The following is a 25,836-nucleotide window of genomic DNA, read 5'->3' on the forward strand; positions in this document are numbered from 1 at the left end:
CTGCACCAGACTGTCTGTGTATCTACATCTGCACCCTGCTCAGTAAAGACAGTTATCCATAACCTGACGTCGGTGTGTTCCTTTACACCCCGTGTCTGGCCCAGGAGAAGCAGTCTCTAACCTCGGACCGTGTATAGGCTAACTGTGCCCTGGCGTCACGAAGTGACAAGGTATTTCCCTACACCACCCGTGGCACCACACAAGGATAAACCAAAAACATACATTAGGATACTAGATTTACGGGGAAATGCACACAGCTATGCCACGTCTGTTGTGTATTCCCAAGTAAATCCCACATTGTATAGTAAGATCTGGGTCTTCATCGCCTCCAATAATTGAAGCTTATCATTCTGTTCCGGATGAATGCGTTGATTGTAGAGACGGTGATGGGAACGGGCAGCGATGCCGCACACTCATTTGCTGCTTTCTCTGTACTCGTGAGGTCACCCGAGGTAGAAGAATAGGGGATGGATGGTGAAACAGTACAAACCGGGCAAGTCCTTAATCATTACTGACAAGCTGGAGAAAAAGCTCCATGTAACAGTCCTGGAAGACTGAGCGAGCGGGCTACTGTATATTAACCCCTTGGCGGATGTAAAAAGTCTACAGCCCTGAGGTGCAAATTACTAAACCACCCGTGAGAAAAGGATGACTGTATAAGATGATGATATATAAAGACAAAAGAAGGGCGCTGTAAACTAGACACATAAAAGTAGAATAAAAAATTAATTAATATAATTTCGTTGTAGATTATGATGCTTTTTCTCTATTGCCAATTGCATATGAATAATGCAGCCACTAGTGATGTTAGTCCATGATAAGGTCCCATCCCTAATCCATATTGACGTCATGTATCTAGTCATAGGACTAAAGTTCCCAAAAAAATCAATCTAGGTCAGTGGTCTCCAAACTGTGGCCCTCCAGCTGTTGCAAAACTACAACTCCCAGCATGCCCGGACAGCCAACGTGAAATGTTCAGGCAGACATTCTGCAAACAGCAGGCAACTGCAGAACATGATGGCGCTGGACTGTTTAAGAATGCACCGTCTCCATAGATGGCAATTTCCAAGTGGATTCAGCCGAAAGGATGGACAGGCCAATTTTTTTTAGGGAGGCCGGAATTGAGATTTCTGCCGTGGAAATTCTGATGTGTGCATGGTGCAGCAGTATTTCCTGCTGGGACGACACATTAGAGAAGGCAGTGGGGATCGGGGTTGTCAAAATGGCAGTTGTGGGGGATCAGGGCAGGTGAGTATGCTTCCTTTTAATAATGAAATCACCCCCCCCCCCCCCCCCACACACACACCAAGATACAACGCTTTTTTATCAGCAGAATTCTCCCTTGAATTTTTAGGTTTCGAATGGACTTCGGTTATATGACTGGAAATTAAAGAATTTACTAGATCTGTAGGAACCTGCTATTACAGTGGTCCCTCAACATACGATGGTAATCCGTTCCAAATGGACCATCGTCTGTTGAAACCATTGTATGTTGAGGGATCCGTGCAATGTAAAGTATAGGACAGTGGTCTACAACCTGCGGATCTCCAGATGTTGCAAAACTACAACACCCAGCATGTCCGGACAGCCAACGGCTGTCCTGGCATGCTGGGAGTTGTAGTTTTGCAACATCTGGAGGTCCGCAGGTTGAAGACCACTGGTATTGGAGGTTATACTCACGTGTCCCCGCCCGCTCCGGACCATCATCACTGCCCGGGATGTCGCCCTCCATCGCTGTCGCCGCGTCCCCGTGGTGTCCCGGACTCTCCGGCAAGGCCTCTCCTTCCCCGGCATCCTCGCTCTCAGTCGCCGCCATCACGTCAATACGCACGCCGCTTCTATTGGATGACGGCACAGCGCACGCAGCGACGTGATGACGACGATGGAGAGCGCCAACCATGCAGGGGATCCCGAAGAGGATACGCCGGAGCCCCAGAGGACAGGTAAGTGATCGTCAGCGGACGATACGGGGCACCGTAAACGGCTATCTGGTGGCAGCTGAAGCAGTCTGCGCTGCCGGATAGCCGTTTATGCGATGGCCCCAACATACAAAAGCATTGTATGTTGATGCTGCCTTCACCATGCAATGGCCTCTGAGAGACCATCGTATGTTGAAATGATCGTATGTCGGGGCCATCGTAGGTCGGGGGGGTCACTGTAATTCTTAACTGGCTTCTGGTTTAACAATCTCTTTCATATTAATACTGGATAATAACCGAGCAGAATGTCCTTTCGATACGTTACTGAGCGGTAAAGAATGGGACCCAAGCTACATCCTCATCTTTATTAGAAAAGAGAAAGAATTTACGCTTGCTCTTATATACAGCTGAACGCGCACATAGCGATAATCTCAAGGTGATTAATCACCAGGTATAGTACAGTATAGTGGAGAGCGCTGGAAGAACCAGTTCTCCAATGGAGCCGCCTCCTTCGAAATGTTGACTGCACCGGCCTCAAGCATGTGGGGAATGCTGAAAATCCACATATAAGTGAATACTGTGAACCATACGCATGTAGAAATGTCTAATCTTTAGCCTTGAGACCAGTCAACTCCCTTGCAACATGACAAATAAAGAACTTCAGGCACTTCGTTTTAGGCCAGACCACTCCCTTCATTGAAATGTTACCTAGGAATATATTTGGGTAGACAGAATTCATGACCTTTCTCTGATCAGCAATGGGGGGTTGTTTCAACAAGTCATGTACAGAATGACCCTGATTTACTAAGAGTGTTGTGTAGGTTTCTTTGTGGGTTTTAATTCCCAACAATTTTTTTCCACGGTATTTACTAAGGTTTCTCTACATTTTCCACTTTCCCTACACTTTGCTTTTTTTTACACATGTTCTGATCTGTAGGGTTTTCCTCAGCTCAAATCCACCACATTTTCTGTGGAAACCTTAGTAAATATGTTGGTTTTTGTGTTGGGTTTTCTTAGTGAAATGGAGAGTTAGTTGGGTTTTTTACAATTCTGGCGCAAATTCTCGCTCAGATAGAATTTCTGGCGCAATGCGCCAGAATCTGGCCCACAGCCCGACAAAACATGTCGGGTTTGCAATAGTAAATGAGGGCCAATGTGCATAATGGGCTCCATCCATAGATACCATCATGGTGCCATAATAGGCACATCCTGCTCCCCGAACCCTTGTCTTTACAACCAGTAGGTAAATCAGGCAGAAGCTTATTGGCTTCTATTATCTATGGCTTCTACTTTAGACTATGGAGGAGCGCACCATCCATGAGGCCAATGTGAGAACCTAGTTCTTTCCTGGCTACAGTGGGCACCATTTTTTGGAAGTAACACAGTTCATTCATGTTTTCTGTCTCTAAGTTTCGGGGTAAGATGGGGTTTCATTGCGCTTTTTATCTAACTGGAAACACAATTGGGGACATGCACATGGAAAGGAAGTTAGGAGCAGGGCTCAAGTCCTGCAGGATCGTGTGGGAACTGAGTTCCTGAACTTTTTCCACAGCAGGAACACCGTTCCCATTAGTAGGAGTTCTGCAGGACCAGCCATTGAGTAAAAATCTTGGGTGAGTTCCTGCACTTTTTTTCCCCAGGACTTGATCCCTGGTTAGGAGGAAAGTTTTAACTCCTAGTCTGAAGGGGTACTATATGTATTTTAAAGGGGTACTCCGCTGCCCAGCGTTTGGAACAAACTGTTCCGAACGCTGGAGCCTGCGCCGGGAGCTCGTGACGTCATAGCCCCACCCCCTCAATGCAAGTCTATGGGAGGGGGCGTGACGGCTGTCACGCCCCCTCCCATAGACTTGCATTGAGGGGTCGGGGTGTGACATCATGAGGGGGCAGGGCTATGATGTCACAAGCTTTCGGCGGCGGCTCCAGCGTTCGGAACAGTTTGTTCCAAACGCTGAGCAGTGGAGTACCCCTTTAAGTCTATACATTTTTATATCTGTACCCTATTTGACAAAAATTCTGCACGCATGCAGCCATTGAGGATTGTCACATTTTAATTCAGCTATGGGGCTCTTATATGAATCACCTTCATACTTATTCATGGGATTTCTTTAAGTATCCCATCACTGAATTAGTAAGAGCAATACTATTTATGTACGAGAATGAAGCTATGCTACTTGGCCCTTGGATTTCTGCCATGGATTTTCACTTTGATATGCTTTGGATTAGGAGATAGATTATCCCCATTTGATAGGGCTTATCCACGTGTGGCTACCCAATACAGTTTCCACATGGAATTTGCTTCAGATTCTGCACCAAGAGGTGATCTCTCACTTCCATTTTTTTTTTTGTGACATGGATCGGAAAAAATCTTCACCGTATGACCTATTTTGAAGATTCCCATTGAAAATAATAGGATGTGTATTTGGTGTGGATTTCTACAGGAAATATTTACTGTCTGAACATACCCTTAATTATTTAGTAGAGATAAATAAATCTCATTGACCTTGGAAAGCATTAAACTAGTTTATTTGTCAATACATTTTTATATACTAGTATTTTGCAAAGTAAAAATTGGGCCTCGTTGACGCCTGGCGTCACATCTACTGAAAATTTTGAACACAGCTTAAATCCTTAGGTCAGAAAGTCAACAAACCAGTATGGGGGCATTCCTTGGACCTGTGTGTACTATGTATACATGGCGTCCTACACAGCCAACTGGAACCCTGCTCGGTACTGCCAAGGAGCAACAACTCCTAAACAGATGGGTGTCTCTGGTTTGGGTGACAACTTGAGTTATGGTTTAAAGGGGTACTCCGCTGCTCAGCGTTTGGAACAAACTGTTCCGAACGCTGGAGCTGGCGCCGGGAGTTCGTGACGCCATAGCCCCGCACCCTCATGACGTCATGCCCCACCCTGCCCCCTCAATGCAGGTCTACGGGAGGGGGCGTGGCGGCTGTCACGCCCCCTCCCGAAGACTTGCATTGAGGGGGTGGGGCGTGACATCATTAGGGGGTGGGGCTATGACATCACAAGCTCCCAGCACCGACTCCAGCATTTGGAACAGTTTGTTCCAAATGCTGAGCAGCGGAGTACCCCTTTAAGGCTCTTAAAAAGGTTAAGCATTGCAAGAAAGAGATTTTTTTTCCCCTTCTAGAGAAGAACTATTTTCCATTCTCTCTTCTCCTAGGGGGTCATTACAATACCCTGCTCTCTACTGACAAGGGGCAAGAACTTGATAACAGCTGCCTACAGATAGGTCCTCTTCCTTTTGGAAAAGATTCTGGCTTGGCTGATATTTATTACTCATTTTTAAATGCTCTTTTATGGTACAGATATTGACTTACAGGGGAGCCATCTTAGATAGGTGGCATTAAAGACCAGGGCTCAAGCAAGGATTTTTGCCACCCTAGGCAAAAACAAATTTTGCCGCCCTTTGACTCAGCCCGTTGGCTCACCCTTAAACACGCCCCACCTTGCTACTGGGGTGACACACTGTAACAAACCTCCTCCTCATGCTGCTGGCTGAGTGAGTGGTTTGGATGCTGGTTGTCTAACTTTCTAGGGGCAGGCAAATCGGCGCCCCCCCATCAAGAGGGCGCTCCAGGCGGCTGCCTATTTTGCCTATAAAACAGAAGAAAGTGCTCCATAGTATGATAATGTAGATTCATATGGAAGATGAACATGATGGAAAGGTGCTCACCCTCGGTAGTTGTACTGAGCCAAGTACAACAATGGAAAAGTGTGTATAAGATCAGAAGATCATGGATCCAGCAGCCGTACAAACACCTCCAGGAAGACACAGGATCAAGCAGGGCGCCTGATGAAGCGGTTTACTGCGAAACGTGTTACATTCTGGGTAATAAACCTTTCCTGTCTCACCTGAGTTCCATGCGCCCTGCTTGATCCTCTGTCTTCCTGGAGGTGTTTGTACGTATTTTGCCTATAGGCAGAGCCGGCCCTGTTAGAGACACAGCTTTCTTTCTTCTATAGGAGAACCGATTTGCAAAACTTTAACTCAAAAGGATACATAGGATTTATTCTGTAACCTATACATATCCCCACATCTATGTGAAAGGAACTTACCTGGATGGACTTGCTTCTAGCATTGTGTCTTCAAGAGTATCTGGAACTCTGTATCTGGACTCTGTAACTGCAGTCTTGATGGATTCTCGAGGACGTGGAGTTGGCCTAAAATAAAAATAAAAAATAGGGTCATCTGCTTTTCATCAACATGGTCAATTGATCTTAGATCATACTATAAATATATTTTAAATTGTTACGGTCATAATAATAATTAAAAAAAATTTGACGTCATGCCAAAAGTTTTGATCGATTGGGGGCTCAGTGCTAAGAGACCCCTACTGATCACGAAATGCAGGTGGGTGAACTTCCCGGCTTGGTGCTTAATCCATCATGTTGAAAGTGACAGGCTCCATAGATGGACTTTATAATGACCACTGAGCTGGGGAGGGAAGCATGCTGCTGTTCACTTCACCTGGCTGTATATGGCGATCGGTGAGACCCCGACCAATCAAAACTTTTGACATGTCTGCATGTTCTTTAAGTGACCGTAACACTTTAGGCTTACCATTCTATGGAAATATAAATATATGAATATTAATAGGCTATCATGTTTCTTTTATTCTTGTTTTGCACCTATTATGGTGGAAGCAATCATTTTCTCCATAGGTCTGTATTAAAGGGGTACTCTGTCCTTAGACATCTTATCCCCAATCCAAAGGATTGGGGATAAGATGTCTGAATGCGGGGGTCCCCAGTGGCGGCTGCGATCTCGGCTGTGGCACCTGATACTCCGGTGCACAGAGCGAACTTCGCTCCCTGCTGGATGGCTAGCGATGCGGGGCGGAGGCTCATGATTCACGGTCACGTCCCACCTGTGACATCACGGCCTTGCTCTGCTTGTGATGTCATGGCCACGCCCCCCCAATGCAAGTCTATGGGAGGGGGCGTGACGGCCGTGGTGACGTCACAAGCCTCAAGCGCTGCACCCGACTCTCTAAATGAACGCCGGGTACAGCAGGGAGATCGCGGGGGTCCTGCAGCTGGCATCTTATCCACTATTCTTTGGATCAGACATCTTATCCTCTATTCTTTGGATAGGGGATAAGATGTCTAGGGGCAGAGTACCCCTTTAAAAATGTTGCTAAGTTTCTCTTCTACTGATACTAGGATTTCATACATAGTGCTGGCTTCTGTCTCATACAGTGAAATCCATTAATCCAGCGTGATGGGTCTGTTTCCAGCCTCTCTCTCACCTCCCCTGATTGATCTTCTAAGCCGATTCATGACCACAATAAAGATCAACGCTGCTCTGGTCATAAATCATCTTAGCTTAGAAGATCATTCAAGAGAGGAAAGATAGGAGTTGGAAACCACTTCACTTGAACTTCACTGTGAACGATATTGGGCAAAGGGGTTTCCACTCAAATCAACGTTACTCTAAGCAAAGAACTGGACTGATGATTCCAAAGGACAAATCTCAGAGCAGTAATGAAGTGATCTACAGAAACCGGGGCTGAATTGTTTTTGGATTCAGCTCACGTATGCCTGTATGCATATATTTTTTGTAATGTGACATTGGATTCGGAATGATGGAAGTTTCTTGCGGCACGTTGGATATCTGATTAAGTAATTAACTTTAATGATTCACCTCAATAAGAAGGAAGTGGTTCCTGCCAGAAATGTAACAGATTATGCAATAATGTCTTGTCTACAGTTAGATGTATATAATGTCCTAGTACGATGACCGATCATACATATTCATGTGTCATTAAGAAGATAATATTTAATAACCTTGGGGAGCTGCTTCTCGGCTCTGGGGTTCTAGGGCGCTCAGATGGCGTCTCTACAATAGTCACTCGTTTGCTTCCAGAAGCTGATCTGTTGACAAATAATTGAAGGTTGTAGTAAGAGAGGACATTTTCAAATATGACACTGAGGAGTATAGCAGAAGCAAAGAGTTAACACCTTATACTTTGCTGAAATTAACATTACAATTTATATAATGGTCTATAAGCTCTAGAAATGTATTGACTATTGGAACCGATGTGACTCCTTAATTAGAAGTTTACTCAGGGCTCAAGTCCTGCAGGAACGCATAGGAACCGAGTTCCTGTACTTTCTTTCACAGCAGTAACACTGTTTCCATTAGTAGGAGTCCTACAGGACCAGCTCTTGAGTGGAAATCTTGGGTGAGTTCCCACACTTTTTTTTCAAGGACTTGACCCCTGAGTTTACTCCTCTCTTGGTGTCTAGCCATATTGATAAACAATATATAGAGATTTGTCTGTTTTAGCACATCCACAGATCAGTGTCCTAATTTAGCCTGTCCTCTGTAATATATTTCTTCTGTTGGGTCCTATCAAGAAAATCTTCAGCTGTTAATGAGGACTATCCAGGATTCATATAAAAGTAGTTTTTTTCTGTATTGATACAGAGGGATAACAAGACAGCTTACATGCTATGATGAGAGTAGTTGTCACAAGCACCCAGCATGGGAACAGCTTTTTATAAGAACACATTATGGTTATTTCGTCTGCATTATCTAAACTGAAAACAGACATCCTGCATTCTGCATTATTAAAACTGAACACAGACATCCAGTTAGACTCTTTATCTTTACCGTACATGATAAGGCACTATATAGTTTCATTCTTGCATAAGGGTTGAAAATCTGGTACATAAAATAGATTACACACATTTTTTTTCCCCAACAGATCTTGTAACATTTACTAATAGATCAACATGGACTGTGATATCAATTTATGGATGATTGGATTGTTGTGATCAAGAAAGAGGAGGCATGACAGACCCCATTGCGGTACCCAAAGTAAGTATGATGGAACAGTAACGCTAAGACTGACATCTCAGTGGAGAAATATATGGCAAAAAAAACAATGAAAAGCAGATAAAGACTACTACATAATAATAACAAAATTGCGCTCCTTTCTTACTGATTATTGATGACATTAAATTCTGGATCATCAAGGCTCTCAGTTACTCGGTATCTGGCCTTATTGTCTCTTGTCTCTTCCTCTGTGGTGATAACACCAGACTTTGTTGGCTGACTGGGTCTGAAATATAAGGCATGCCAAATTAAAAAATAGTAAAATACTGAATTCAAAAGATTAATATAAATATTTATCTAAAAAGGTAAAATATAGTAGAGTATCATGAGTTTTGCTTTAGTATAAGTTAGAATTAGAGTTGAGTGAACTTACAGTAAATTGGTTCATAACGAACCTCGCGGCTCGGCTGTTGATTACTTTAGTCTGCAAGACTTTTTCAAGTGCTCTGATGACCTGGAAAAGTCTGGGGTGACAGTCTTCGGTATTCTAGGACAGTATTCACCTTTTCCAGGCCATCAGAGCACTTGAAAAGCTGAACTTATTTATGCAGACTAAAGTAATCAACAGCCGAGCCACGAGGTTCGTTATGAACCAATTTACTTTAAGTTCATTCAACTCTAGTTAGAATACAGAATACAGTGTACTCATATGTTTACAGTAAAATGTAGAAAATGTGTAAAATGAATGGCTCAACATCTTTGAAATACTTCTATGCTAGCTCTTTAAGTCGGGTACATCAGGCAATAGAAGAAGTCCTTAAATGAATGTCAGGGCACTATATCAATAAGATATGAAGGCATGCAGACCTATGCCTTCAGCTGTCAGGGCATAATGGGAGTTTTTTTTTGTTATGCCATTGGAATAGAACAGGGACTGTTGTTGGGCCTTGAGGACTGGGTTGGGGACTCAGGCTTGTGGATGCGAATATGAGACTGAGGGGACATAACAGAGGCACAGGGCAGGGGCGTAGCTATAGATGTAGCAGTCGTACCGGGGTCCTGGTTCCTAAGGGAGCCCCAAAACACATCTGCCCCATAAGAGTCCAGTATTTTAATTGGCATATGTGGCCCTGTTGCAGATTTTGCATCAGGGCCCAGAGGCTAAAAGCTATGCCTCCTGCTTAGAGGGTATGAATATGAGGCTAAGGGGACATGAATCAGGCTCAGGGGGATAATATAAGACTGGGGGAATATAAATCAGGCGGTGCTGTTAAATAACACAAGTAAAAACAATTACAATTATACTGACTAGACAAGACAAGACGGAAAATAAGACTTTTTAGAATTTCATTGACACCGGCTATGACTTTTATTACTATTTGAAAGCTGTGATCAATTTTTATACTGGATTCCATTGGCTTTAGAGGTTTTTGGGCGAATTAGCAATTTTGTAAGGCTATATTATTATAATCATTTTTACAATACTTTTATTTTGGCAGTGGTCGGGGCTCATTCTGCCAGCTGCTTTAGGCATGCATACAACTTCATTAGTATTGAAACTATTGCACTGTTGCCTTGCAGCGATGAGGCCCAGGGTTCAAATCCTACCAAGGAAAACCTCTGCGAGGAGTTTGTATGTTCTCCCATTGTTTGCACGGGCTTCCTTGCACACTCCAAAACCTTCTGATAGGAGAATTTAGATTTGTCCCATCCCCAATGGGACTAGGGACCAATTTAAGTGATGACAATCATTGCACAGTGCTGCGGAATATGTGGGTGCTATAAAAATAAAGGAGTTATTACTATTCAATTGAGTGGGCAGGGTTGTAGTTAGGCTATAAGTCAGTGTTTCCTAACCAGTGAACCTCCAGTTGTTGCAAAACTAAAACTCCCAGCATGCTGGAGGCACCCTGGTTGGGAAACACTGCCTTAAGAAAAGATAAGTACACAGCTATAGTCCTGTATCTAAATATACTAGCCTAGGCAAGGTAACTTTCCCATTAAAGGACAAGCATCATGGTAAAAAAGTTTTAGATCGCGGGGGTCCGAGTGCTGGGGCCCCTCGCAATCTCCTGTTTAGAGCCCCGGCTCTCCTTCACAGTGGTGCGTCACGACCCCCGTCCGAAGCGCACGCCCCCCCATATAGCTCTATGGGAGAGCCGGAGATTGTCGAACAGCTCTTCCATAGAGCTATATGGAGGGGGTGTGGCGGCCCTTCCAAACAAGAGATTGCGGGGAGCCCCAGCGCTCGGACCTTCGGATAGGGGATACGTTTTTTTTACCATGATACTTGTCCTTTAAGCAAAGTTGGTAAAATCAGACACATATAATGGATTAACAAACAAGAGGTCCAGCACTACAATGATATGCAGCTTTATTCGGATAGGCAACACACGGTAAAAGCGACAGTCAGATGCGTTTCGAGCGCATCCGCTCGAAACGCGTCTGACTGTAGCTTTTACCGTGTGTTGTCTATCCGAATAAAGCTGCATATCATCGTAGTGCTGGACATCCAGTTTGTTCTTCAGTATTGCTGGGTGCCTTGCCGGGCACCGGTCCGAGCACCGAGCATGGAGAGGGGAGCTGGACTCTGTTCTATATTACATATAATGGATTACATAGGGTAGAGGTTACCAAGGGCAACAGGTTATCAAAATAAAAGCAGTAAATTTTTAAAAATGCCTGCACATTTTTGCATAATTTTTTAAAAATTATTATTAACATACAAATTTTTTCCATAATGCACAGAATTACATTATTATTATTTAAAAAACTATTTTCTTTTCTTTATGTTCCACTTTTTGCCCCATAGAATGCGTCACCAGAAAATTATATATTGTTTAAATCACGTTTTAAGTGAACCATATTTTTTAAGGAATTTTTGTGATTTTTTTTCTTCTAATTTTTTATTTTGCTATTTATATTTTACAATAATCCTGAAATCTTGCAGTTTCCACTCTGGCTAAAATGACACTTCCTGTTCTGTACAGATTATTTCCCAGTAAGGCCTTTCATCTCAGGAGCACAGTGAAAGGTGACACCAGCAGATAGATAACACTGGATCCACAACCATTCACAGCAGAAATCAGCCTCCCCCTCCCTGTAGAACGACACAGAGAAAGACCAGTAGCATTTTCAATTCATCTGAATAGGGCAGCTTCTTACGGTCTATTGTTGTCTATGGTCCACGGGGCTGGCTGTAAAGCATACCACTAAATGCTGCAAAAACAGCTCAGGCAAGATGGCTGCCCAATAATAATGCACACAAAAAAATACAATCAGAAAAAAAGAACAGCTTTTTTTCCAACAGTGTTTTCCAAATTGTTTGCCTCCAGCTGTTGCAAAACTACAACTCACAGCATTCCTGTTTTGCAACAGCTGAAGGCACAAGGTTTGGAAAATACTGGCTTAGAAAATGAATCACAGCGAAAGGTGACACCAGTTTATCGATAAGACAGACTCAGGTCATTCACAATAGGTGATGTTCATATCTCCCTTCCTCCCACTCCCTTTACAATGACCTCTGCACAGAGTCACAGAGCATGCCTAGAAAACTCTTCCACAGAAGTGAATAGGATCCTCTCTAGTCTTTTGTGTTTAGTCCATGGGGCTTGCTGTAAAGCATATCACTGAGGATGGGTTCACACCAAGTTTTTTGCAATACAATTCCCGATTCAGGTTTTTGATAAAAAACTGATTCCTCAAAACCTGACTAAACCGTATCAAAACATGTGTACACATTTTAATCCGTATACAGTTTAAAAAATAATGTCCGATTGCATCCGTTTTTTTAAGAAAAAAGTATATGTTTTTAACTTTTCATTCCCTTATGAATAAAGTTTCACTTAATTGAAATTCCAAGAAAAAAAACTGTGCAAAGTCGAAATCCGGATGGAACTGTATGCAGATACGGTTCTGTACAGTTCCCATTGACTTCCATGTAAAAAAAAAAGTATACGTTTCAATATGGTTTTTCACCCGGACCAAAAACTATGGTAGGCTACGGTTTTGGGTACGGGAAAAAAAACTGACAAAACCGTACAGGATGCAAAATGGACACAACCTGATGCATCTTTTGGTATACGGTTTTCAATGGAGATTCAATGCATACGGTTCCATACGCCTTTCAAAGAGAAAATGTATACGGGAACTGTATTGGAAAAAAGTGGTGTGAACCAAGACTAAGTGCTGTTAAAAACTGCTCAGGCAAGATGGCTGCCCCCATAATAATGCACAATAAAATAAAATAAATGACAATCAGAAAATAGAAACTGATAAAAAAAAAAAAGAATATGTTGCAGTATCTGTCTCTAACCAGGAAACAAAAATCTAGGTGGTGCATTCCCTTTCACCCACTCCCCTTTAAATTAAAGTACAGTGGTCCCTCAAGTTACAATATTAATTGGTTCCAGGACGACCATTGTATGTTGAAACCATTGAATGTTGAGACCAGAACTCTATGGAAACCTGGTAATTGGTTCTGAAGCCCCAAAATGTCATCCAAAAATAGGAAAAAGTGAGGATTAAAGAAAAATAAGTAGATAACTAATATAGCTAAAACAAGTCCTCACATATAAACGTAGGAAAGATCTGCTGGGAGCTGTAATCACTGTCTATGTCAGTGTTTCCCAAGCAGGGAGCCTCCAGCTGTTGCAAAACTACAACTCCCAGCATGCCCGGACAGCCAAAGGCTGTCCGGGCATGCTGGGAGTTGTAGTTTTGCAACAGCTGGGGCCACCCTGCTTGGGAAACACTGGTCTATGTAGAGGACAGGAGCTTCTTCGGGGTACACACAATGTCGTAAAAAAGTAATGGAGTCGCCCTCACCTGGTGTCCAAAGGAGCAGGTAACCCTGGGACAGGTAAAGTGTACAGAACATGTAATACCTCCCTGTACTGTAGGGGGCGCTACCAGACACCAGTCAGTGCATACGCTTCAGTAATACAGGTAAAGTGTACAGAACATGAAATACCTCCCTGTACTGTAGGGGGCACTACCAGACACCAGTCAGTGCATACGCTTCAGTAATACAGGTAAAGTGTACAGAACATTAAATACCTCCCTGTACTGTAGGGGGTGCTATCAGACACCAGTAAGTGCATGCACTTCAGTAATACAGGGGTTTTACCAGTGAATGCCCATTTTGATTGGTCGGTTCTTCCGGCCATTGACACGTTTCACAGATCTGGACTGTCTGTAGCATTGTATGTTGAGTCTGGTTTCAACTTACGATGGTCCAGAAAAGACGATTGTATGTTAAAACTATTGTATGTTGAGGCCATTGTAAGTTGAGGGATCACTGTATTTATATATTATTACAATTGGAATGGTTACTATAGGAGGAGAGGACTGTGGGTCCCCTGGGTCCCCATCATCATTGAGTTGCACTGACAAAGTCAAATGACATCCGAATGATAGGCAACATGGTCATTGCAGGGCAGAAGTCTCCAGGTCTTGGACAATGGTCTAACCATTCCTGGCTCTAGACAATTGTTGCCTTTCTTCATTACATATAACACCATTTATGTATCTGATCAAGTTGATTGTATCACGTATGACTAAGCCAGTTGCTATTACACAATATAAAGTGTATTCAGGTGGAGCTACAGTCTAAAAATATTCAGAATATTTATGAACGGAACCAATAAATCAAAACAGGAACATCAATGGCTTCGCCCAACTAGAACGTGAATAACTCAATCCCTGATTAAGGAACGTTGCGGGATGGGACGACGATAGACACATTGCTTATAACCTTTTCCCAAGAAATCATTAAAGGCATAAACATCCTAATGTCTATCTTATCTGTTCACATTGGTATCTTCTTTATAAGCTATTCCAGACTGGTGAACATCTGATTGGAGTGTTCTTCAATGGGATGACTATATACAATCTGAACCTAAATCCCAGAGCCTTGTCTTGGTAGATGTAGCCGTTTTGATCATATACATATATATTTAAAAAAAATTACTATATCTATATAATTATTACTATATTTGATTATATTAATCTAATATATGATATATTAATATTTTTTTATAGAAAAAATATATTTAAATTTTTTTCTTTTTTTTTTATAAAATAATATATATATATATATATATATATATATATATATATATATATGTATATTATATATCTACACTTTTATTAAAAAAATTGAAAATGAATTATATATATATATATATTTTTTTATTTTTTTATTTTAATAAAAAATATGAATATATCATATATTATATTTACATAGTCAAATAAATATATTAATAATTATATAGAATAATTATATAGGAACGTATTGTCCGTGTGAATCAAGTTCTTTCCCCCCCTGTTTACCTGGGCGTACGTCATCTGAACTCCCCCCCCCCCCCGCATTAATCAAAGAGGTGCACATTCTTCCTAAATAGCAAAAATAGCTTAGATATAGACAAGTACCAACAAATCGAAACAAGAAAAATAATTGCGCAACCACAGTTTCTACAAAATCACAAAATTTTTGCATGCCAAGACAATGTCCTATTTTTCTTAATTAAAAACAGTTTTTCCCAACCGATGTGCCTCCAGCTGTTGCAAAACTACAACCCCCTGCATGCCCGGACAGTCTAAGGCTGTCCGGGCATGCAGGGAGATGTAGTCTTGCAACAGCTGGAGGCACGACGGTTGGGAAACACGGATTCAAAGCCTTCAATCCTTTCTAGCCCATAGGTCACCTAACCAAATTGTAAACTTACTGCACTTCTTCTTCGTCAACCTTGCAGCCGCATCCACTTCTGCCGAGTGCAACCTTCCTCTCTTCTCACTCGACTAGTTTACTATTTCAAAGCACCTTGGGTCAAATATCAGTATGTAGGGTGTGACCTAGGTGCTTTTTATACTCCCACAGCCATGAATTAGGCATTGTTAGATTGCAATCATATTTGTACTCGTGTGTCACTGCAAATTAATATAGTTAAAGGCTAGGTACAAGGGGAAATGACAGGAAGGGATCAGTGAATCAGAAGTAAGTCCCAGTGTTTATGTGGCTTAGGTGATGCCGTTTTGGAGTAAATCGTAATCCACAAGATATGTATATATAAGTATATGCACGGGTAGAAAAATAGGTAAGAATGTCGTATTATTACGAATCTCACTGTACTCCTTGGGGTAGGGTCACATGTGCCGTATTTTGTTGCTGCGTATTTTCCTACCCATTGAAGTCGATGGGTAGGAAAATAAGCAGCAGCAAATATGCAGCACAATACGGCACATGTCACTATACCCTTAAAACCCAAATGTCATGAGTTTTGACCCCCAAACCTAAGCCCAGTATGTGGTAAGAAGCTTAATACAGTCATACCATGTCTGCTGTTTAGTAGTATTGATGCCCTAAAAATAGCTTTTTCTTGGAGTCACCGACAGCCGGAAAGGCATGACCAGGAGTTTGTAATGCCCCTGGGCCACCATGCCTATCTCCAGTATGTCAATGCTGGGACTGCTGTGTACTTGACACACAGGTTTTCAGCACATGTGCCCTGCATCGGTCCACCACAGATTTTGAAGCCAGCGCTAACTCACGATGCTTGTTGTCACAGGGCACCTGCGGGCTCTATGCCTCTAGAGACCGCAGTACCTAGAGCTGTGCCGGCAGGCTTTGAGAGCAAGCACTGGCTCAGGGAACTCAGCGAGCGCACGGAGGACTGATGCAGGACACATGCTCTGAAGACCTGTGTCACTATTGAGGAGATAAGCGTGAGGGTCCGGGGCATTGGGAACCCCTGGCCACGTCTATGCAACTCTTGGGGACTCCAGGTAAAACAGTTTTTTAGGACAATCAAGACTACTAAACAGCAGCCAAAAGGTATGGATGCATTAAGCTTCTCACAATCTTCCACATACTGGGCTTCGGTTTTGGGGGGGGGGGGGGGCAGATGCGCTTTAAGACTTAAATGGGGAACTCTGCTGAAAACATCTTATCACCTAACTTCCGTGTTCCGGACGCCCCTGCGATCTCCGGTCCAGCAGCAGGGGCGTCCGGAACACGGAAGCTTGCAGCTTGCGCGTTCGTAACGCCACGTTCCCTCCATTCATGTCTATGGGAAATCCAACATGCTTAATCCTTCAGCACCACAAAAAACTACCATCGGAGAGACTCAGGAGCCCCCATACACCCGAAATTGGTGGATTTGGCTGGAACATATCGAATACATATGGCCAGCTGACAGGGGGTACTCCAGCATTTAAAAATATATGCCGGTCTGACCTTTGGGACCCCCACAATCTCCAGAATGGGGCACCGAATCTCCCCACTGCATGGATTGCAGGGTTGGTATGCACTCCATGTATTCTCTATGGTTGTGCCGGAAATGAGTGTAGCGTTCACGTATCTCCATCTCCAGTCTGGAGATTGCATGGGATTGTACCTCTCTGGGACCCCACGATCAGACACTTATCCCCTATTCTGTGGATAGAGGGTAGCTTTTTGAATGCTGAATTACCCCTTTAAGGGTGGCCATCTTCTTGAGATAAAACAGTGTTCAGGAATAAGCTGCTGCCAGACTCCCCTGGCAGAAAACAACCAGGCAGTATAGTTCCCCCACATTAGGTTGTAGTTCCCCCACATTAGGCTGGCAGTATAGTTCCCCCCACATTAGGCTGGCAGTGTAGTTCCCCCACAGTAGGTAGGCAGTGGCCCCCACAGACATACAGCCTTATGCCATATACAGTGTATGGCTGGAGGCTGCATGCCTGTGTACTGCGCCACTTCAGTGCTCCGACCACCGCTCCTCCGGTCACTGGTCATGACCTATAGGCCATAACAAAAGGTCTCGGGCCAGGACCGGAGGAGCACCGAAGATGACGTGCCACTGGTAACTTACCATGCGTGCGTCCTCCTCCTAGCTGCTCCGCTCTGTTTCTATGGGCGCACATACAGGACGTGAATGACGTCCCTGCGTGTGCTACCCCCCGGTGGCCCCTGCGTTTTTAAAGTTAACGCGAGGCTGCATAAAGGTAACCGGGACATCCTTGTGTCCCGAAAAGATCTTTCGGGACACAGGGATGTCCTGAATGTGAGGGGGGAAATTAATCTGGGGGGGTTCGTTGGGCAATTGCCCCTTTGCTCCCCCCCACCACTTGGATCCGCCACTGGTCCGATCCTTTTTTACCCTGGCATCTGCCATTGGATGAGAGTTAGGATACTATCATATGCATTGAACAGTTGGTTAATCTCATGGAAAAAATCAGGTACGATTGACATTTATCTAAAGTATATGGTTAAATTAAAGAGCTACTCTGGTACCCCCCGTGATCTCCTGCCTGGTGCCCCTGAGATACACAGAGATGGATGCCCGGGGAGAGCCAGGTCACTGGGCAGGAGATCGCAGGGGATCTCAGCAGTCAGACCCCCCACAATCAGACACATATCCCCTATACTGTGGATATGGGATAAGTTTTTAAGCACCGGAGTACCCCTTTAACAGTTTACATATAATCAATTAATCCTTCTAAAGTTGGTCATATACACAAGATATGCACAACGAGACTGCATCAGTTTTAGTAGACAACCCTTGACCCAACGGGTAACTAGGGCTTTTGTGTAAGATGGAAGATTCACCAACGTCTGCTGGTCATCCCTTACTCACACAGATAATAGCTTCTATGAAACTATAAGAGTACCCTATCCAACACTCTTAAAACATTTCCCATAATACTCTACAATTGTACATGTCAAAAGAGTGTGTCATGATAAAAATGTCACCAGAATGTCGGGCAGGTAAAAAATAATAATTGTTGACCTGAAACTGATGACTTATATGTCATGTCCCTATGGCTGCTATAAAGACACTCTGATTTGTCCCTCATTTCTTCTACGTGAGTATCTTGTCAAGGGTTCCTCCCCTACAAAGTTCCAACAAAGTTCAGACATTCATATTGTTCACCCTTTTCCAAACAGTGCGCCTCAAGCTGTTGCAATACTACAACTCTCAGCATGCACGGACCAAACACCAAACTTGATATAATAAATGCAGATTTTTATTCCCAATCCAAATGGATAAATTGTAACGTTTCGGTCCTAATCCTGGACCTTCATCAGACCGGATTGCTGCGGAGGTAAGGGATGAAGTAATATGGGCTCATGCCATGGTAGAGGTAGGTTAGAATTGCAAACTGTGGTCGATAGCGACCACAGGTTGCAATTCTAACCTACCTCTACCATGGCATGAGACCATATTACTTCCTTATCTCCGCAGCAATCTGGTCTGATGAAGGTCCAGGATTAGGACCGAAATGTTACAAGTTGTCCATTGTGGATTGTGAATAAAAATCTGCATTTATTCTACCAAGTTTGGTGTGCTAAGTCTTCTCTTACATACACTTGCCTACTGAGCTCCATATAGTGCCTGACGGCATTGTGAGCCTTTCCTTAGACAGAAATCCAAGGGTATGGCTTACATTTCTGCTGGAGTTCATATACTCAATGTTACGATATGCGCTCCGGCCACACACGCTGACTGTGAGCGCATGGTCCCCTTACCTTCTGCTGCCGACGGGGCTGGGACTCGCATCGCGGGATGCGCCCGCATGCGAGCCCCAGTCCGTCACTCTCCGGGTGTTTCCCCTGCCTCTGCCTCTCTGCTCCGGCATGCGTGTCCCTGTCCCTTAGGGCGTACGTGCACCGGAGCTTTAAGATTTAAAGGGCCAGTATGCTCATTAGTGCAATCTACCTGTGGCTTGTTTATAAATTCCTCCACCCTCCTCAGTTCTCTGCCGGATCTTTGTTGCCTTGTGCCCTAGAGAAAGCGTTCCATTGTATTGCCTTGCCGTATACCAGATCTCTTGTTTTTGTGACTTGACCTTGCTCCGCTGCCGCCTGCCTACTGAACTCCTGCTACGTCCTGACTACACTAATGTGCCGCCTGCCCTGACCTTCTGCTATCCCGACTACGAGTTGCCTCATCCCTCCTGTGCCTCGCATCTCCTGCCTGTGTGGTTGAGCTGTGCCAGGAGTAGCGACCTGGGTGTCGCCTGCAGCTACAAGCCCATCCCGCTTTGCGGCGTGCTCTGGTGAAAAAACAGCGGCACCTTACACTCTGCTCCCTGGTACGGTCCGAGTCATCTGCCTCACAGGTCCAGCAAATCCACATACACCGAAGTACTGTCTTCAGAAATGTGAGTGTTACACTCAAAGTATAAAAAGAACCTTGCAAAAATAAAGTTAGACTTGTTGCGTGAACTTCGAGCCATGCCCATCCCCCTTAACTTCCTAGGGCATTGGTCATCTGCCAGACCCCTCGCCTCTACCCTACCCCCTGCCACACATCAGTGAGAAGATCCATTTGTCCCGTCCCTTCTCATAATTACCCTTCATTGCTCAACATATAGTTTCCAGTATTTTGCAAAGACTAGGTGTCACCTTTGTTTTCGGATAGGAAGGGAAGTCTTTGATTTCACGTCACAGAGACCATAGGGAATATTGTTATTGTTGCACATGTTGACATTGGCAACATGTTCCCTTATTATACTGACTGAAATGAATATGTATGCTCATGAGAAAGAAACTACCAACCACATAAGAAGTAAACCACAGGAAAACAAACAGCATTACACTCGCTTTACAGAAGGTACCATTGTATAATGAGCCGCATTCAGTTTAATAGAATCTTTAGTAAATATAACCTGATATGGGCTGGCTGCCAAAAAGAGAAAATTTCTTTGTGCGTAAAACAAGACTGAAGGCCCAACTTTTTGATTCCTGTTGCTGATGATATTAAGAAGATCTTCCTATCTTTGGGTATTTGATGGGCTCAAGCTTTCTGTATTTCAAAATAACATGTAAAATATGATCACTAGCCCTCATGATAGCTGACGTCTCATGAATGATCAAAGCTAAGCCTAAATCCAAGCCATGTTCTTTCTTGTAGGACTATAAAAACATTATAGATCGGATTTTTTTATTTTATTTGTCTGTGCTACAGAGGCTGTAAAGTTAGTGTTGTTCATAGTATAGTGTCTGTATCTGTGCTTCATGGCTGGTATCACAATTCTTATGTGATGTTCATTTTTAGCAGACTACAAAATTAGTGTTATCTCAGCTTTTCCAAGGTTAGAGTACTGCCCAAAACATTACATCGCTAGTGAGGTGTTCAGAGGGAGCCTGTCTGTGCTTCAATGGGTGGAGCAATAGATGGGTGGGGAGAAAATCATTCTCCACAGGGCTGCAGGAACTGTGGTTTTAATCACAGCACAGCATGCAAGAGAGTTTAGCTGTGCTGAAATGGGTGGGGTGGCTGATGTGTGGGAGGGAAAAAAAGTGACCTCACACTTACAAACAAAGAATCCTGGGACTTGTAGTTGGAGAAAAGAAGCTTCAGCAGGAAAGAAAGCAGCAGCGTTATGGTGGACTCACAACATAGCCATTTAGTCCCAAGACAAGCGCAGATCCTTCCTAAGCATGTCCATAACTGTCGGGCAGGTAAGTACTTAAGCCACCTGATGGTGGATAACCCCTTTAAAGAAAAACTTCAGATAACACTAAAATACTTTTACCAGTTTTGTTGGAGTCTGGGAATGTGATGTCCAAGTACAACTGTTCCAGCTACTGTCCTAAGAAAGTTGTTAAGTGGCTATTTTGTGCATTTACTGTACACAGAAGAATGTATTTGTCACATGATCCTCCTAACCTATGGTTGCAAGAAATAAAGTTCCTAGTCCAACCTCTCTATCCCAGGGAAAGGGGTGGAACTAAACCTGTTGGAACCAGGCACACCTACACCTAGGCACATGTCTTCAACTTAGGTAAAATAGTTCTTCAGTCAAGAAGCTGTTCATACTTCTGTTTTTGTCCCCACTGTGAGGATAAATGTTTTACAAGATTCCACATCTCTGAGAGGGAGAATGTTATCTTTGTTAGAGAGGAGACTGGTGAACAAGGGCCTCTCTGAACACACTCTTTGTTGGCCAACGGTCGGAGTTAGTGAGGAGAGATACCCCTGGAGTAGAGCAGGAGGACGTCAGGAGAATGTGAGCCTGGACCCTAGAATGGACCTTAAAGCGGCCACCACAACAGTAATTAAAATACCACCCCCACTAACTTGAGTGCTCGACTGCACCTCCGGTCTGGGGACCTACTGTTACCTACTATAACTGTAGGTCCTGACTCTGGACCAGAGAAGCAGTGGGGCAGTATGTCTGTGGGGGCCACCTACATAATACTATATATGGAGGTATAGAGGAGAGGGGTCCTACAACTATATGGGCACACATAGGGAGCCTATACTATGTGTTGGGACATTATGGAGGCCTAGACCTACACATGGGGAAGTATAGGGGCATTCAACTATATACAGGGGCAGCATGGGGGCCTATAACTACATAGAGGGGTAGTTTAAATATACATACCAGTATAAATATATCTATATCTATGGCAATATAGGGGACATACAACTATATATGGGGGCAGTATAGGGGCCTACAATTATATATATATATATATATATATATATATATATATATATATATATATATCAGTATAGGAACCCACAACTATAAATAACCGTGTCCTGTTTTTACTATCCCAATGTCCCAATGTGTTTTTGTCTCAAGGAGATATGGTCAGCCTGGTCACAGTGCACATGTCTATGTCCTATTTTGTTGATCCCCATGACAGATTTTAATGTTTCTTATGATCACTAGCGTTCTCCTGAAGGTTATCAGATCCTAAATCTGTGTAGCTCCCTTAAATGAATACAAAAATCCATATCATTAAAACGTAATCAGCTTGATAAAGAAGATACGCATCATCGTATGCTCGGTATGCACATGTTTTTGGTTACTGCATAATAGCTTTCGAGTTCCTTGGGTGTGATGCTGTGATGTTGCGGATATAATATCCTGGGAATATGATGGATGTGTTGTTAATCATCCAGCCTTTTACTCTGACATGGACACTCATATGATAGGACTGTGGCGTCCAACCTGTGTCCTTCCAGCTGTTGCAAAACTACGACTCCCAGCATGCCCGGACAGCCGTTGGCTGTCCGGGCATGCTGGGAGTTGTAGTTTTGCAACAGCTGGTGGGATGCAGGTTTGACACCCTTGAGGTAGAAGAAAATAACGGATAAGGCGCTGTTAAAGGGGGAATTCCGGTGGAAAACTTTTTTTTTAAACTCAACTGGTGCCAGAAAGTTAAACAGATTTGTAAATTCATTCTATTAAAAAATCTTAATCCTTCCAGAACTTATTAGCTGCTGAATACTACAGAGGACATTATTTTCTTTTTGGAACACAGTGCTCTCTGCTGACATCACAAGCACAGTGCTCTCTGCTGACATCTCTGTCCATTTTAGGAATTGTCCAGAGCAGCATATGTTTGCTAGGGAGATTTTCTTAGAAAAATTGTAGATTCCAGCTCCCAAAAAAATATGAAGATTTAAAGTCCAAAATGTATTTCACATCATTAAAAGATAGGAATAATGAAAACCAAATAAGGTGAGTTATAAAAGCATAGCAGAAACGCCGACGCATTTCGAACCATATGGTTCTTAATCATGGCGTCGGCATTTCTGCTATGCTTTTTTAACTCACCTTATTTGGTTTTCATTATTCCTATCTTTTAATGATGTTAAATACATTTTGAAATTTTAATCTTCATGTTTTTTTGGGAGCTGAAATCTTCAATTTTTCTAAGGACCTGTTCATACCAAATAAGCAGTTTGGATTATTTCCGTGCTTCCTATGGGACATTTGAAATTCCTCCTCAAAAGACTTCTACAGGGCGGTGAGCTGGTTTTCCTTCTTTCAATTTTGTGTATGGAGATTTTCTCCTACTCAGGACAGTTCTTAAAATGGATAGAGGTGTCAGCAGAGAGCACTGCGCTTGTGATGTCAGCAGAGAGCTCTGTGTTCCAAAAAGAAAAGAATTCCCATTGTAGTATTCAGCAACTAACAAGTACTGGAAGGATTAAAGGTACTCCGCCCCTAGACATCTTATCCCGTATCCTAAGGATAGGGGATAAGATGTCAGATCGCCGGGGTCCCGCTGCTGGGGACCCCCGGGATCGCCGCTGCGGCACCCCGCCATCATTACTTCACATAGCGAGTTCGCTCTGTGCGTAATGACGGGCGATACAGGGGACAGAGCAGCGTGACATCATGGCTCCGCCCCTCATGACATCACGGCCCGCCCCCTTAATGCAAGTCTATGGAGTGGGCGTGACGACCGCCACGACCCCTCCCATAGACTTGTATTGAGGGGGCGGGCCGTGACATCATGAGGGGCGGAGCCGTAACGTAACGATGCTCCGGCCCCTGTATTGCCCGTCATTACGTGCAGAGCTATTCCCGGGGGTCCCCAGCAGCGATAGGGGATAAGATGTCTAGGGGCGGAGTACCCCTTTAAGATTTTTTTAATAGAAGTAATTTACTAATCTGTTTAACTTTCTGGCACCAGTTGATTTTTTAAAAAAAGTTTTCCACCGGAGTACCCCTTTAAATCGCAAGCAGTGGAAAGGTTTTGCCTCATGAATGCAATCTAGTAGAACAAAGTTATAGTACTAGAAAGCAAATATCTACAGCACAGGCGGGAATTGTAGGCACCCATAGTCATCAAACCCTAAAATTGATCATGGATAGGACAAATAACAAGCAGATTGACATTGTCAGTCAATGGTATTTATACACCTCAATTCCATACCCCATGAATATTATTACTGAAACTGCTCTTTTTATTGCATTTTGGAACATCTGTTGGCAAAATGTTACATTTATGGTGGCCTTAAAGAGGTCCTGTAGCCAACCCCACAAAAATTAAGATTAGATACCTTAGGGTGCCTTGGTCAGACACCGTTTTACATTTTCTTGATACACCCTTCCGTTCCTGAGATACGAGGGTGTAGAGTTTAACAATTCAGGAAATCAAATGGGCGTGAACCTAATTTTAATAATGGGAGTGACTATATGGCGGCATTATACAGTCAGGGGGAATTAGGCATACAGATCCTTCAATGTACAACATTCACACCCCCTGACTGTATAATCCCGCCCCAATTATTAAAATTAATTTCTCACCCATCTGACTATTCTCTGAATTGTACAATTGAACTACACACCCTCATATTTTAGGAATAGAAGAGAAACTGTAAGAAGGTGTATGATCAGGGCACTCTAAGATATTCAACGATAATGCAATCTAATTTTTTGGGGGTTGGTTCACAAGTCCTCCCTTAAGGGAATATGTCAGAACTTTTAGCCTTCAACACAGTCGACAGACATATACAGACGTATACCATGTGTTACATAGTTACATAGTTCATGAGGTTGAAGAAAGACCAGAGTCCATCAAGTTCAACCTATAACCCTAATGAGTCCCTACTGAGTTGATCCAGAGGAAGGCAAAAAACCCTCATACTAGAGGTAAAAATTCCTTCCCGACTCCAAATATGGCATCAGAATAAATCCCTGGATCAACGTTCTGTCCCTATAAATCTAGAATCCATAACCTGTAATGTTATTACTTTCTAGAAATGCATCCAGACCCCTTTTGAACTCTTTTACCGAGTTCCCCATGACCACCTCCTCAGGCAGAGAATTCCACAGTCTCACTGCTCTTACAGTAAAGAACCCCCGTCTGTGCTGGTGTAGAAACCTTCTTTCCTCTAGATGTAGAGGATGCCCCCTTGTTATAGATACAGTCCTGGGTATAAACAGATCATGGGAGAGATCTCTGTACGGCCCCCTGATATATTTATACATAGTTATTAGGTCTCCCCTAAGCCTTCTTTTATATCTCCATAGCCCAATATACACAACAGTTTTATCCAATGTACGTTATATAGTATAACGTACATTGGATAAAACTGTTGTGTATATTGTACACATAACTTATACTTGTGTGATGGTAACTTGGATGGTTGTTGCTCAGGAGTAACTCATCAGCATTAAGATCAATCACGGCATGTTTTTCTTTTAGTGAACGCCGCTTAGAGCGTGCCGCATATGAATTGTTCTACAATAATCAAGTAAGTTTTATTTAAAATACTTACCCATAATAGCGCTGATACACAATTTTCATAATTACTATAAATTTACTATTAACTAAGACTCCTAAGTCCTTTTCCACGTGTCACGATTCGGCTA

At 43.2% G+C, this 25,836-nt stretch overlaps 1 protein-coding gene across 8 annotated transcripts in view; it reads right to left on the reverse strand.

The window, feature by feature from the left end:
* Positions 1 to 25,836, reverse strand: part of ZNF185 (zinc finger protein 185 with LIM domain) — a 186,686-nt gene that overhangs the window by 22,846 nt on the left and 138,004 nt on the right. For all 8 annotated transcript variants that reach the window (XM_056539639.1, XM_056539638.1, XM_056539637.1 and 5 more), the window contains 3 exons: positions 8,894 to 9,013; positions 7,734 to 7,820; positions 6,003 to 6,107 (listed from right to left, as the gene is read on the reverse strand). In XM_056539639.1, coding sequence (XP_056395614.1) covers positions 6,003 to 6,107; positions 7,734 to 7,820; positions 8,894 to 9,013 — 312 coding nt within the window. The remainder of the gene's footprint in view (positions 1 to 6,002; positions 6,108 to 7,733; positions 7,821 to 8,893; positions 9,014 to 25,836) is intronic.

The sequence above is a fragment of the Hyla sarda genome, chromosome 9, assembly GCF_029499605.1.
Source record: "Hyla sarda isolate aHylSar1 chromosome 9, aHylSar1.hap1, whole genome shotgun sequence".
In the NCBI taxonomy this organism is placed as follows: Eukaryota; Metazoa; Chordata; class Amphibia; order Anura; family Hylidae; genus Hyla; species Hyla sarda.